This window comes from Herpailurus yagouaroundi, unplaced genomic scaffold, assembly GCF_014898765.1.
Source record: "Herpailurus yagouaroundi ecotype Mexico unplaced genomic scaffold, PumYag 192, whole genome shotgun sequence".
NCBI lineage: Eukaryota > Metazoa > Chordata > Mammalia > Carnivora > Felidae > Herpailurus > Herpailurus yagouaroundi.
Window position 1 is genome coordinate 14,463,689 of NW_024412423.1, and position 16,012 is coordinate 14,479,700.

The 16,012-nt window shown below is 44.4% G+C and overlaps 1 protein-coding gene across 1 annotated transcript in view; it reads right to left on the bottom strand.

Annotated features, from left to right (window-relative positions):
* Positions 1-13,395: 13,395 nt before the first annotated feature.
* ALDH7A1 (aldehyde dehydrogenase 7 family member A1) overlaps positions 13,396-16,012 on the bottom strand; it is a 42,784-nt gene continuing 40,167 nt past the window's right edge. The window contains exon 18 of the mRNA XM_040444355.1: positions 13,396-15,202. Within this exon, the coding sequence (XP_040300289.1) occupies positions 15,148-15,202 (55 nt within the window). The 3' untranslated portion in view covers positions 13,396-15,147. The remainder of the gene's footprint in view (positions 15,203-16,012) is intronic.

Consider the following 16,012-nt stretch of genomic DNA (forward strand, 5'->3'; position numbering starts at 1 on the left):
CAGGGGCGCCTGGGTGGCGCAGTCGGTTAAGCGTCCGACTTCAGCCAGGTCACGATCTCGCGGTCCGTGAGTTCGAGCCCCGCGTCGGACTCTGGGCTGATGGCTCAGAGCCTGGAGCCTGTTTCCGATTCTGTGTCTCCCTCTCTCTCTGCCCCTCCCCCGTTCATGCTCTGTCTCTCTCTGTCCCAAAAATAAAAATAAAAACGTTGAAAAAAAATTTTTTTTTAAATAAATAAATGAGCACAGAGAGATCAGGACAAACATCCCACTGTTGACAGTGCTAGTCTCCAGGTGGTGAGATCACGGCTGCCACATTTTGTCTCTTCGGCCGACATATACTTTCTGGTTTGTTGGTTTTTCCAAATGCCTTGCTTCCCTAATAAGAAAATAATTTATTTGTACATTTAAAAAAGATGGTTGTTAATGCTAACAACATACTGAAATGCTTTTTTAATTTCAAGCAACCACATAATTGTAGAGAAGCTCAAGGCTTTCCAATAGCTCCAGTGAATGCTCACTTCTAAACTTGACCAAGGAGGTTACTAGACTGAATACAAATCAAGGGACAGTGAGACTTCATGAAAAGTTCATGGGTTTCAGATTTAGCCAGATGTAGGTTCCCTTAATTATCTATTTCCCAGCTCCATGCACGTGGACAAATGATCTCTATTTCTCTGAGGTTATTTTCCTTATTTATAAATTATTCACTGAAACTTTCAGCCATTGCTTCATATCTAATATTTTGCTTCTCATAATATTCATGATACCAATTCCTTTTTTAAAAAGTTTATTTATTTTGAGAGAGTCAATCAGGGGGAGGGGCAGACAAAGAAAATCCCAAGCAGGTGCCGCATGGGGCTCAATCCCATGAGCCATGAGATCATGACCTGAGCTAAAATCAAGAGTTGAACACGTAACCCACTGAGCCACCCAGACGCCTCCTAAGTTAACTCTTAGAAATTAACTCTTCTCGAAAAAAAAAGCATGAAAATTAAAACCTCATGTGTAGTTTGGCCCAAATAAACTAACATTTAACCATTTTTTCAACTTAAAAACAAACTGGTGATTTGACAGGATTCAATGTAAAGGGTGTTTTTGAACCTGAGTGTTCAGGAGGACACCTAACACTGGACTGTGGAGTCAGCTGAGGCAATGCCCAAACGGCTCAAGTTCCCCAAGTGGCCCAACCTGAAGGGACCTTCTGCTAGTTCAAAGTCCAGAGGCCATCCAAGAGCAAAACTTCTTATTTTAATGTCCCATGATTTTTGCTGTTGTTGTTGTTTATTCATTTTGAGAGAAAGGGAGAGGGAGAGAGACAGAGAAAGAGAATGAATCCCAAGCACGCTCTGTACCATCAGCACAAAGCCTGATGTCGGGCTTGAACCCATGAACCATGAGATCAGAACCTAAGCCAAAGTCAGATGCTTAACTGAAAGAGCCACCCAGGAGGCCCAATGTCCCTTTATTTCAATTAGAATTTTATTAAGTTCCAGAGGCATCTGGGTGGCTCAGGCGGTTAAGCAACCAACTCTTGATTCCGGCTCAGGTCATGATCTTGTTGTCATGAGATGGAGCAGGGCTCTGCACTGAGTCGGGGAACCTGCCTAAGATTCTCCTTCTGCCCCTCCATACTCTCTCTCTCTCTCTCAAAAGCAAAACAAAACAGGGGTGCCTGGGTGGCTCAGCTGGTTAAGCATCCAACTCTGGCTCAGGTCATGATCTCACGGTTTGGGAGTTTGAGCCCCATGTCGGGCTCTGGGCTAACAAGTTGGAGCCTGGAGCCTGCTTCAGATTCTGTGTCTCCCTCTCTCTGCCCCTCCCTCACTCACGCTATCTCAAAAATAATAAACATTAAGAAAAAAGATTAAAATTTTTTTTAATGTTTATTTTTGAGAGAGACAGAGGGTGAGCAGGGCAGGGGCAGGGAGACAGGGAAACGCAGAATCTGAAGCAGGCTCCAGGCTCTAAGCTGTCAGCACAGAGCCTGACGTGAGGCTCAAACCCACAAACCATGAGATCATGACCTGAGCTGAAGTCAGATGCTTAACCAACTGAGCCACCCAGGTGCTCATTTAAAAAAGATCATTTAAAAACAAAACAAAAAGAACTTTATTAAGTTCCCAATTTCACAAGTGTCTAAACTTAATGAGAATTCCTACAGAAAAATTTTAAAAGTTCTTAAAAATGAAGGAGAAGAACTTTCTTATGGCTCACAAACTTGCTCAACTTGAGTCATAGCTCATAGACTGCTCCCACCCCACCATCTGCATGTCACCCACAATCAACACTCCCTTGAAAAAGACACCATTTACCTGTTCCTTTATGGTTAAGAGGGTAAGTGAAATGAGGTTTGACAACCAGTGTGTATAGGAAAGAACTAGTTTAAGAAATAAACATGTCACTGTGAAGGAAGTATTTAATTCACAGGTCCCAGTTAACGAACCTAAGAGGGTAGAATAAAATGTTTTTCTTTCCCTATACGTACATAAAGAAGCCAAAACTTCGACAAAGCATCCATTAATTTGCTTACTCAGAAAACATCTACTGATTCCACGCTAGGTGCCATGCACCTCGTTAGATGCAGGAGAGACAACTAAACAAAATCTTGAATCAACTAGACAAGGTCTTGACCTCAGAGAGCTTTCATTTACTGAGGGAAACAGCTGAAAATAAGGGCACATCCTAACTGCTGGGGGCAAAAGGAGAGAGAAGTCAATTTGACTTTGGGGGTGAAGATGCTCGTAAAAAGCTTTCTGTAACCTTCCTTGTTAGGGGACCCACACAGAAAAAAGAAATAACAATGAACCAGAAGTAGACCTTGTAAGTCCAAGAAGCATCCTAAAGAAAACTTCCTGTAGTGATTATTTGAGTATGAGTCACAGTGCGGCTGGCACTATGAACCTTGATGATACACAAGTCAGCCAGAGAGTCTTTGCTGGAGGAAATAGTTAAAAGCCGCCTTTCTTTCTGAAAGCTACTAAAAATTCAAGCTCCTCAAGTCATTTAGGCAACTCTAAGGGAGCAATCAGGCTTTTGCCCACTTCAAAGAAAGCATGTTACAGAGAAGCATCCTGTAGGAGGACGGAGGAAATGACACAGGGACTAGGTTATTTATAAAAGCCCAAGACTGTGATGAGTCCAGCCACTTAGCCTGAGAGGCATGCAGCCCATGAAATCTCTACAGTGGGGCACGCGCCCTCTGTGGTGTGGACGTTCTGGAAGGCCACGGTGGAGATAGTTCTGGTGAAGTCCAAACCACCTGCAGCCAACATGGCTGTGCTTTCTGTGAGCAAGAATAAAACGAAATCCCTCAAGGAGGAAAGGAGGCAGTACGATCATGAAAAAGGCATCATTAAACGTGTAGAGGTCAAAAAATACAAATGGGCAAGGAGGCTGGGAGGCCCTCAGCTTACCTGAACTCACAGAAAATACTAGAATGATTTCTCATTTACTTGGCAGCTAAGGGGAATGGCAGAGGGAGGCCGAGGTGAGAAAACGTCCTTTGTCTGACTCTTTGCATGGAGCAAACTGTGAGAATAGAAATTCATGGACTCACCAGATGAAGAGTCTACAGCCCAGAAGCTGTAGAAAATGTCCTGAAACTTTTCCTTTAAAGGTTCTTTTCCATCTCAAGAGGTTAAAATCATTTGATCACTCTGCTTTGGGTATCTGGAGTCACAATTTAAAGCACCGGGGAGGGCACCTGGTGGCTCAGTAGTTAAGCATCTGACTTCTGCTCAGGCCAGGATCTCACAGTTGGTGAGTTGGAGCCCTGCCTGGGGCGAGTTCAAGCCCCACTTCAGGTGAACATGAGCCCCCCCCCACCCCCACGGAGTAAAACATGAGCCCCAGGTGAGCCCCACTTCTCTTTCTCTCTGCCCCTTGCTCACTGTGCCTCTCTCAATCACTCCATCAATCGGTAAAACAAAACAAACCACTGGGGAAATACTGCAATGATTACGCCTAATTTTTTAAGTTGGAACAGATTACTTCAGGGCAAGGAAAAAAAAATCTTCATTGAATCTTGCTTATTTTTAAAATAGTTTGTTAAGACTTCAAAATTAAAGCTGTTAATACTGAGGGATGTGGTCTAACACAAACACCTGATTCTCCAAGTTGCAGTGTGAAATACAACAAGATGCATCCCTGGGACGCTGTCCCCCTCCTTCTAGCCCTAGGAAAGATAAGGCAATGTGGCACTTAGGCTATGAAAAAGAACACAGGTCAAGCTTCGCTCGCACACACTGTTGGAGAGAGTGAGCAAAGCTCACCTTCCTAGCTCACGGCTGCAAGTCCTCAGGTGGCAGCACACTCAGTCCCCTCGGGGGATTTTCACAGCTGAAAACCAAACAAGTGACGAGATCACCAGCTCAAACCAGGTCAAATGTGGACACACTCAGTTCTGTGGCTATTTGGCTCCCAGCAATCCAAGATCAGACAAGTTTAAGCCATGTTTCTTGGGCCCCTGTCAAAAGTCCCCTGCTAGGACTTTCTCAAAGGGACTGGGCACCATCAGAGGCCGCTCTGGAGATGCTACGATTCCATGGCCCAGCCTAAGGTGTTTCTCTCCATCCACCTGAGACACACTTATCTTCTTCTCCATCTCTCCAAACAGGTGGCTACTCTGAAACCCAGGACCTGTCAAATAGGGGCCTACTCCCCTGGACCGTATCTGCAAAAGGAATGACCTTTTAATCAGGGTGACCCGTATGGATCAACAACTGTGACCTCGTCTTAACAAAATCCCTGCCCCTGGAACGGCCCAGGCTTACACCACTTCCACACAGAACGCAGGGAGCTCTATCCCTCCTATCGATACCATCGGTCTGTTAGACTTTGCACAGAAAATTTTCTTATGTGAAACTGCATTTGTATCTTACGGGAGTGTTGGGAAGAGAAGCATGGAAGGAGGATCAGGCCCAATTTACGGAGGAAGATAGTGAGTCTTAGAAGAGATATGGCTTTCCCAGCGTCACATGGCCCAGAGCTGGCAATCGAATCCAACCCTTGTGACAACCCCCAGTGTGAAGGATTAAGAATCCACTGAGCCAGAGAGTAGAAAACGGAGCAGAGAGGCCTCACTGGTGGAAGCTTACGTCCTGGTTCCTGGGTTCTCATTTCACCCTTTTGTACCAGCACCACCTTTCCCCAGGATTTGCTCCTTCCTTTTAGCCCGTTGTTTCCACAGGGCTTCCCACCTACCTCTGCCAACCCTGCCTCCCCCGTCCCATCTGCCCAAATTTCTCTGTTCCACCTCCTCCCACTCTTCCCTAACCAACTTCAAAAGTTCCCTAATTAGCTGCTTTGGGAGCTCACTACCTCTCTTTTTTGCTAAGGGATGAAGGCAGAATCCAAATACATTCTTAACTGGCAGATTACCCACATAAAGAAGCAACACGACATGTGACGGAGAATATCCCAGACAATTCCAGAGGAGAATGTTTGTTAATAAATACAGCTTTGGAAGCTGTTAATTTTCCGATAACTCTTCTATCATCTCTCAACATAATGCAACACCCAAGTTTTGACTGGATACGCGGCTCCCAAGAAGGAAGCTTTGGGGGTGCCTGGCTGGCTCAGTCGACAGAGCATGTAACTTTTGATTTTGCAGTCATGAGTTCCAGTCCAACGTTGGGGGTAGAGATTGCTTTAAAAAAAGAAAAAAGTGGGGCACCCGGGTGGCTCAGTGGGGTTAAGTGTCTGAATCTTGGCTTCAGCTCAGGTCGTGATCTCATGGTTCGTGAGTTCAAGCCCTGCACTGGGCTCTGCGCTGGCAGTGCAGAATTTGCTGGGGATTCTCTCTCTCTCAAAATAAATAAACATTAAAGAAAAAAGAATTAAGGTTTGCTTCTCAAACTCTCATGGGTTGTGTATGCTGTGTGATTAAGTTCTGCCTCTGTAATGTGAGTGGAGGTAACATGTGTCGCTTCTGGGTCACACCCTCCAGTGGAAGAGTGCCTTCCCCTGACTACCTATGAGCTGAAATGTGTGATGGCACTGAGCCATCTCTCACTACGTGGAACAACACAGAAGCCTAATGCCTGGACACCATGGGTCACTGATCCATCCTGGACTATTTACACCTGAACTGTTAAAGGAGAGAAACAAATTTGTTTTGCCTTTTTTCTTTGTAGTATCTGTTCAAGCAGCTAACGTAATATCCTAAGTAATGCCAGCTCCCTGACTTCAGTCTAGAAACTGCTTCACTCTTGGCAGAAAAACTGTCCTTAGCCAAGAAGGGCTCTTTGAGATACGCCTAATTCATGAGACACGAAAGAATAAAGCCACTGAGCCCTTGGGCTGGAAAGAAATGTGTGAAGCTGGGTAAGGTCTGAGCTGTGGCCAAGCATGGCTAATTAAAGTCCACCACCTCCACTGTAAGAAATGTTAATTCGATTTTTATAAAAGCTAAACCCCAAACAGAAAAGGCACCAAGGCCAGTTATGGGCCATCAGGCACCAGTTTTTTTTTTTGTTTTGTTTTGTTTTGTTTTTTTAACTTTTATTTCAATGTTTGTTTTGAGAGAGAGAGAAGAGGTGAACACAGGCGGGGGAGGGGCAGAAACAGGAGAGAGAAAATCCCAAGCAGGCTCTGCACTGTCAGCACAGAACGCAACGGGCAGCTCGATCCCACAAACCGGGAGACCGTGACCTGAGCTGCAATCAAGAGTCAGACGGTTGACAGACTGAGCCGCCCAGGTGCGCCACACCTCCCGCCCCTATTAGGCACCAGCTTTGTGACTGCAGATGTGGTCCAGCCCATTCACTTCACACGCAAGAGCTAGGGCCAGAGAGGTCAGATGATTTCTCACACGGCCTTCAGCCCACTAGAAGCCGAGTTGTGCCTAGGACACAGGTGTTCCACATCCCAGATTAGTGTCTCCCTGTACACCCAGCTGAAGCCCCAGGCATCTGTGCTCTGTGACTGGCAGGCAGGCAACGTGAGGGGCACTCAAACACCATTGGGAATCTGACCTAAAACTGTGCAGCTCCTCTTTAGTGCCTCTCTTCCTCAACAGTGCAGTCCTCGGGGCGCCTGGGTGGCGCAGTCGGTTAAGCGTCCGACTTCAGCCAGGTCACGATCTCACGGTCCGTGAGTTCGAGCCCCGCGTCGGGCTCTGGGCTGATGGCTCAGAGCCTGGAGCCTGTTTCCGATTCTGTGTCTCCCTCTCTCTCTGCCCCTCCCCCGTTCATGCTCTGTCTCTCTCTGTCCCAAAAATAAATAAACGTTGAAAAAAAAAAGAAAGAAAAAAAAAAAACAAAAAAAAAACAGTGCAGTCCTAAAGCCATTAGATGGGTAAGAAGGACGTCCCCATGCAGAAGAAAGTGTGGGTGGAGATCAGAGCTTGACGTGGGGGAGGAAGACGGCCATGTTGGGGGTGAGCCCAGCACCCTGAGAACCAGAGTGAGGTGAGCAGGGTGTTCTCGGGAGGATGGGAGATTGGTTAAACTGACGAGAACAAGCCACAAGGGTCCTGGGAGGCAGGTTTCTGACTAGGAGAGACAAGAGAAGCAAATCCTGGAAGGCAAAAACTAGAACAGGCACTGTGATGTTGAACTGGACATGAAGTTCTGATGTGGCCTCATGGTTGTCCATAAATGCAGAAAGGTTATATAAGTACAGATTTACTTGTATGTGCATGTTATTTCCCAGCTCTGTCCACTCTGAACTCCCAGGAGCACTGACATCTTCACGCTGACACGCCTTGGCTTCTAAACAAGATTCTTGACTAAGAGGCATCAGAGCTCTTCAGAGAAAATGGCTGATTCCAGGGCCGGTACAGGTAGGTCCAAGAAGGACCTGAGACGTCTTTCCCCAAAAAGGAAGGAAGGGCTCAAAGAGTGAGAACACATCAAAAGTAGCCAGTTTCACAGGAATCCTGCTGGCCAAATCAGGTATCAAAATTTATTGGGAGCATGTAACTTACTGGGAAAAATAGGGAAACCTAAGTACAAATAGAAATAAGTAAAGAAATGAAAAATTTGAGGGAAAACAGGCCACGTAGGTAGTTTCAAAGTTTCTCCCCACAAAAGATCTTCATTTACAAAGGGGGCAAGAAATGCTTTACATGGAGAAAGCTGGCTGACACCACCCTAAGAGGGAGATAGACATTAACAGCCTCAGTAATAGACAAATTGCAACCAGGCACCACCTGAGAAGATGCTGCGAGAGAAACACAGCATCACCCATGACTGTACTTAAGACACAAAATCTGAATCTACTCAAGAGGAAACACCGAGTTGAGGGGCATTCTAGCAAGTCAGTGGCCTGCAATTTCAGAAGTGCCAAGGTCATGAGAGTCAAGAAAAAACTGAAGACAAAATGTCCTTTGGGATAAAGGACATTACTGTTACAAGGGGCAAAAGTTGGATGGGAGCTGACAATAAGATGTAATGTATCTGTAACTCCCTGATTTTGATCACTTATTACAGATATGTAGGAAAATGTCCTTGTTTGTGGGAAATATGCATGCAAGTATTTGGGAGGATGGGAGATGAGGTCAACAACATACTCTCAAATACTTAATGGGAAACAAGTTCTTTACACTGTATTTGCCATTTTTAAGTTTGTTATACCAAAATAAAAAATATAGAACTGTATAGAAGAAAAAATGAATGGAGAGCAATTAAAAGAGAGGGCAGGAAGAGTCCTGCAAAAACTTGCTAATTTTAGAGGCACCTGGGTGGCTTAGTCAGTTGAGCAACTGATTCTTGGTTTTGGCTCAGGTCATGATCTCAAGGTTCTTGAGTTTGAGCCCACATCACAGCTGTCAGCAGAGCCTGCTTGGGATTCTCTCTCTCCTTCTCTGGCCCTCCCCTGCTCACTCACTCTCTGTCTCTCAAAATAAATAAACTTTAAAAAATTATTTAAAAAAACACTCCCTAATTTTAGGTGATTTGTCACCAGAGTACTAACTAGGGAGCCAGACTGCTTTGGTTCACATTTCAGCCCCATTGCTTATCAGCTGGTTCACTTGGGGAAAATTTACTTAACTTCTCTGTACCTCAGTTTCCTCATTAATAAACTGAGGATTATCATAGTACCTACTTCACACCTTGTTAGGAGAATTAAGTGGGTTTACATTTGTTAAGTGCTTTGGAAAGTGCCTGGAACATAGGAAGTACCATAAAAGTGTAAGTAAAACAAATACAATATCCCCCGGGGTTGCTCAAACTGAGGGAAACTCACACATACACCAGGGAGGGGAGTGGATGGAAAATAAAACAACTTAATAACATTTCTTAATTTAAAACAAAAGACACTAATTTGCAATTACAGTCAAACACTGTTTTTTTTTCTCTGACATTCTGGGGCTTAGGTTTTACCCCAATTGAGTAATCAACTGAAGCTCAGGTGATCTGTACAGTTAGCAGACCAGAGGTAGGAAAAGGGGGTTACCAAGGGTGCTGGAATGTAAATCAGCCCATAAAAGTGGAGCATGGTGCTTACCACGTCTATGTGCTGAGCAGAACACCTTTTCCATGGTGACCTAGACACCACAGGCAACACAACTCATGTCCCTGCCAAAATGAGGCGCTTGTTCTGACCAACACTGCCACCTACAGCTCAACACCATAAAGACAACTCAATAGTATCCCAAACTTTAGAATTGCTGGGCTTTTGAAAAAGACCTTCAACAGCCCAGAGCAAATGTAGAACAGTTAAAGGATCTGAGTTTCCATTTCCAAACGTAATCTACCTCCTTAGAAAGCAACAGCCTAGGGGCACCTGGGTGGCTCAGTCAGTAAGCATCCAACTTCAGCTCCAGTCATGTCATGATCTCCCGGTTCGTCAGTTCAAGCCTCACGTCAGGGCTCTGTGCTGACATCTCAGAGCGTGAAGCCTGCTTCAGATTCTGTGTCTCCCTCTCTCTCTGCCCCTCCCCCACTTGTGTTCTGTCTCTGTCAAAAATAAACAAACATTAAAAAAAAAAAAAAAAAAAAAAGACAACGGGCAGGTAAAATACTTCACAAATGATCCAGCTAGGCCCACTGCCTGCTGCTTCAAGATTTTTATTTTCATTGGGGTGCCTGGGTGGCTCAGTCGGTTAAGCATCCGACTCTTGGTTTCAGCTCAGGTCATGATCTCACAGCTTGTGGGTTCGAGCCCCACAATGGGCTCCGTGCTGGTTGTGTATACACAACCACATATATACACCAATCAATGAATCAGTTTATACTACCTACAAACAGATCTTGGTAACCACAAGAATGCACTGTATTACACAAGGCATCAGTGGGGAAAGGGAAATTCATTTCATCAAATTTGGAGCTGGGAAAATCAATTCAGATCAAATCATAACATATACCCAAAGGTCAAATGGACTAAAGATCAACAGGTCAATACCACAAAACACTTATGGGCCTTTCCAATACAAAAATAAAATGTAACAATCTGTATTTTAAATCCAGAACCCTACACCAAATCTTCCAACTACGAACAAAGCCCTTTCCTCTAGAAGACTTTGCAAAAACTACCTTCAAATCACCATACTCGGGAAGTTTCTGCAGGATGTGCCCCACCAAAACTACTGTATAATCAATGCCATCAGAAGGAATGCATAGGAGCCAGGAAACAAGAGTCTCTATACCAAAGAGCGGCAAAGGGATACCCACAGATGTCACTTGCAAGCTAGCCCAGGGCGGCCAGTCTAATTGAAGCAGAGGACAAAGAGCACTGGGAGAGCTGATTCCAGGAAAAATAAAAAACAGCTACCTAACTGGCAAATATTAATAGGCATGTGACACAACTCAGGCATTTGGAAATCATTAGTAATAGTCCATTTTTATGAAATATCCAGAATAGACAAATCTGTAGAGATGGAAAGCAGACAGGTGGTCGCCAGGGACTGGGGCAGAGGGGAGAAAGGGGAATGACTGCTCAATGGATATGGGGTTTCCTCAGGGGTGATAAAAATGTTCTGGAACCAGACAGTGGTGATGGTTGCACCGATAAGTGAATGTACAAAATGCCACTGAGCCGCACACATTAAAATGGTTAAAATGAAGTTTATGTTGGATTTTATTACACTAAGACAGAAAAAAACATAGAGCCAATTAAGCAATAAGGACAATTATTAACTCCAGGAAAAACAAAAGATAAGTATGCATGACTTTACGGCAGGATTTATTGCCTTTTGCAGTCACAATTACATCATGACTACAGACTTAACCAAATGCTGTGCTATCAACAGAAAAGAGGAATGGGGGGAATAGAAGAGCTGATAAGAAGTTAATCCTAGGGGGCCTGGATGGCTCAGTTAGTAGAGCAGGCAACTCCTGATCTTGGGGGTGTGGGTTCAAGCCTCATGTTGGGTGTAGAGATGACTTAATAAAATCGTAAAAAATAAAAAAGTTACTCCTCACCTATTACACTGAGAACTCTGCAGACAACATCTCAACTGATTTACTGAAAAACAGCAGGAGGATCTTATTACTTAGGAAATGAGGTGGTCAACAACCCTAGAAAATGTACAGGAGGTCATTCTGGTAAATTGGGGGGCAGTTCAGGAAGTAAGCGGGACAGCCTGTGTTTTAAGCATTCTAGGTTCATTAAATTTTTAACTGTGTACAAGTATTTAAAAAAAAAAAAAGCTTTTAAAAAAAGAAAAAGCAGAGGAAAAATTTATAACCTTTCTCCCATCCAAGTACTAACCAGGCCCAACCCTGCTTAGCTTCTGAGATCAGACAAGATCGAGTGCATTCAGGGCGATATGGCTGTAGACTATAACCTAACTTTCTACACTTAGATTGTTAAAACTATAAGAGATCAACAGATGTGGGGCACCTGGCTGGCTCAGGTGGCAGAGCATGTGACTCTTGATCTCCGAGTTGTTAAGTTCAAGCCCCACGTTGTTTGTAGAGAGTACTGAAAAATAAAATCTTTAAAAAAGAAACCAAGTGGGCACCTGGATGACTCAGTCAGTTAAATGTCTGACTCCTGATTCTGGCTCAGGTCATGATCTCACCGTTTTGAGTTCGAGAACCACACTGGGCTCTGCACTGAGCGTGGAGCCTACTTGGGTTTTTCACTCTCTCCCCCCCCCCCCCCCGCCAAAGTAAATAAAGATTTTTTTTTTTTTTTAATTTTTTTTTTCAACGTTTATTTTTATTTTTGGGACAGAGAGAGACAGAGCATGAACGGGGGAGGGGCAGAGAGAGAGGGAGACACAGAATCAGAAACAGGCTCCAGGCTCTGAGCCATCAGCCCAGAGCCCGACGCGGGGCTCGAACCCACGGACCGCGAGATCGTGACCTGGCTGAAGTCGGACGCTTAACCGACTGCGCCACCCAGGCGCCCCAAAGATTTTTTTTTTTTAAATCAATAATTTGATTGCATGAAAAGTCCAAAACTTGAGTGCATCAGAATGTGTGAACATTTTCTGAACTGAAAACTAAATGTCCTGGTACTTAATCTCATCATATATCCTCGTAAAAACCCGTTAAGGTCAACAAACAGCAGGGAAAAAAAAACAAACAGGAGCAGTTACGTTCAAGAGGGGATAAACAGGAAAAGGGGAGAAAGCACAGTCATCACTGCAGATGTCTACACCGAGCAGGCAGATAAAAGAACGTTACAGTGAAGGCAACAGGAGACAGATCTGTGAGTGTTAGGGCAGGGCAGAAGGGCAAGGAGGCACACTCCTCAGTCCCTTCGGCATTCCCAGGGACAACAAATGCCACCAAGAATGATCTGTGGTTACACAAGAGGGAAGAGAGGAGTGAAAAAATTGCACCATACTGCCTTTGAGAAAACTGCCCCATCACCACCGCGTGTGGTCTTCATCACGAGTGCGCCCCTCCCCAAAGGGAAGCCAGAACAATCGAGCATCCCGACGCCTGCCGGTGGAAGCACAAGAGTCAGGATCGTAGGATCAGCCATCGGGATGCTCTCTCCCCGGCCTGGAGAAGTACAGCAACACGCCAAGAAACAGGGTTCACAGCAGAGTGGGAGCTGGCACGCTAACCCCACCTCCTGTGTCCACACACAGGCGGGTGGGGAACCGGCAGTGCCACTACATTAGCAGATGCAAGCAGTCATGAGGGGCTCCGTGGAAACGGTGATCACGAAACGCTGCAGGACCGCTAGCACCTGAAAAAATATGACCGTAACAACACACACGGATGGACACCTCCACTTGCTTGCGCCTGGGTGGCTCACTCGGTTAAACATTCGACTCTGGATTTCAGCTCAGGGCATGATCTCACAGTCTGTGGGGTCAAGCCCCACATCGGGCTCTGGGCTCCTAGTGCGGAGCCTGCTTGGGATTCTCTCCCCCTCTCTGCCCCTCCTCCTGCTTGCTCTCTCAAACAAACATTAAAAAAAAAAAAAACACACTAATAAGCAACTTTTATTTCTTAGGTCAGTAAAAAAGAACAAAGGGGGCCAATCTGGGTGCAAAATTTTTTAATAAGCATTGTGACAAAAACATTTCCTTATAACTGCTAGAAACATTATGTAGAAAAATTATGAAATGGTTTCAAAAAAAGCCTTCAGAATTCGTTTTACTCGGCTTCTACACCCAAGACGAGGGCTGCCAGTCACCCCAGCATGCTAGGAAATCGGCCACCATGTCATGGCTTTAACAGATGCACAGGAGGATGGAGAGCCTCCTTAAATACCTAACAGAAATTATAAACGTAAAAAACGTTAAGTGAAAACACTGATACAGCTTGTAATTTAGAACATTTGTTTAAAAATAATATGCTGGAAAAACCCAAGATATAAGAAAATATTTCAATCAAAAAATCACCTTGCAGAATTTTACAAAATAATAATGGCCTGTCAGTATATGATTCCTAAAAGTTTATCTCCCTACCTGCATGAGCCTGTTACTATTTCTTTTGTAATTTTAGGCACTATTGATTTTCCACTGAAGAACATGAACCGTCCACCTCTTTGATGTACCCGACTTCTTCCGGCCAACGAGCTCTCAAGAGGTACGCATCATCAGCATTTTGCTTAATTAATACTCAAGGTTGACAACAGCATGCATTGGTGAACACCAGTCACAGCTACGCCATCGGACATATTACGAATACCTTTCCCACCCTGATAAATTTATAACTGCCTGGTTTTCTCATTTGCTTATTACTTCTCTGGGTCATAACCCATTCTTTGCCAGTTGTCCAAATCTGTCCATACATCCTGATGCATCAAATTATCTACAAATGTTATCTTCTTGGAAGGCTTCCGCCCAGGTCCAAACTGGCAAGAGAGTACAGACTGCCAAGACGACAGGAGACCTTCAAGAGCCAACACGGACTCAACAGGAAACCTTGGGATGACCCACTCCAAAGACTCAGCCTACTGAGAGGAGGAGGCAGATTCTCAGCCACGAACGAGTGAACGTTCCTCATGTCACTACCACCACATGCTGCCACACACGCTGTAGTCATTCTCCCAGAACAAATCCAAGGGCAAATGCATAAACATAATAGCTAAAGTCAATGGTCTAATGTTGCGTAAGAAACCCAGCACACTTTCAGTAGACACAGGCACAGCCCTTGGCGGGTACAGGTTCTACGGCAGGAGCAAAACCTAGGTCCACCATGCACAGCTCTTTTGTGGGGACACAAGTGGACATGAGCAAGGCAAGCGGTAATGGCGATGAATAACCCTTAGTCGTTTCACACAAAGCAAGGCATTCCCCATGGATATTGCGCTGTGCTCCTCGACGTGCACGAACATCAACACGCTCCCTTCAAACACCACTCTTCCCCACACATGCTCGAGGGTAAGGTGAATCAATACTCACTACAGAAACCTTTACTCACACTCGGCCTACCAAGAAGACTTCCTTTTTCTTCTCCATTCTGTGTTTTTCCAAATTCCTACTATAGCATCTACTAGTTTCTTCTAAATTATAATATAAAAATTTTTTTAAAGCATGAACTACTAGCAACATAAAAATTCACCCAATCTATCTGTTACTAAATATGGCTCATGTTGTGACATCTGTATTTTTATTTGTTTAAAGATAAGTCTCTTGACTTAGTTGGGGCCTCAGGGCTAAGAGATTAGCCAAGCATATTCAAAATAATGCATTTATTTATTCAGGGCAAATCTTAATTTTTCTTTGTCTTCAGAAGAAAGAGTTGCGAGAATGCCTGTGAGCTGTGATGTAACGCCAATTTACTGTCACCTTTACTGAAACTTGATTCCTTGAGCTAGAGGAAGGTCCTTACTGTAGTTGATGGTGCTAGAGGGGAAAAAAATATGAACAAATTACAAAAAGAGTAGTACACACATAATATAGACTATTTTATGCCATTAAGAAGATTTAGCCTATCTGTATATATTATAAGGTGAGATGTCCAAGATACAAGTTGGTGAAGAAAAACAAAATTAGGACAAAGTTAGTATAGATCCAGTGTTAGGGAAAAAAAAAAAAAAAAAAGAGGGAGAGAAACACATCTGGGAAAACACCTATCAAACATGTTATTCATAGTCTTCAGGGCACAAGAATATGGGGAATATAATTTTCTTCATTTATCTCTCAGTAACTTGTACTGAACTACAAGGAAAAACATAGATATTCTCATTCCAACAGAAATAAAATACAATGCAATATTTTAGAAAATAAATATCTTGCCTAGTAATTATATACCTATATTTTCTCCTGAGAGGAACAATATCCCTATTATATGGGTCCCGGGGCTCCTGGTGGCTCAGTCAGTCAAGCGTCCAACCCTTGGTTTCAGCTCAGGTCATGATCTCATGGCTTGTGGGTTCAAACCCCGTGTGGGACTCTGTGTGGACAGCTCAGAGCCTGGAACCTGCTTCGGATTCTGTGTCTCCCTCTCTCTCCCTCTGCCCCTCCCCTATTCATGCTCCATCTCTCTCTCTCAAAAATAAACAAACATTAAAAAAGTTTTAAAGAGGGGCGCCTGGGTGGCGCAGTCGGTTAAGCGTCCGATTTCAGCCAGGTCACGATCTCACGGTCCGTGAGTTCGAGCCCCGCATCAGGCTCTGGGCTGATGGCTCAGAGCCTGGAGCCTGTTTCCGATTC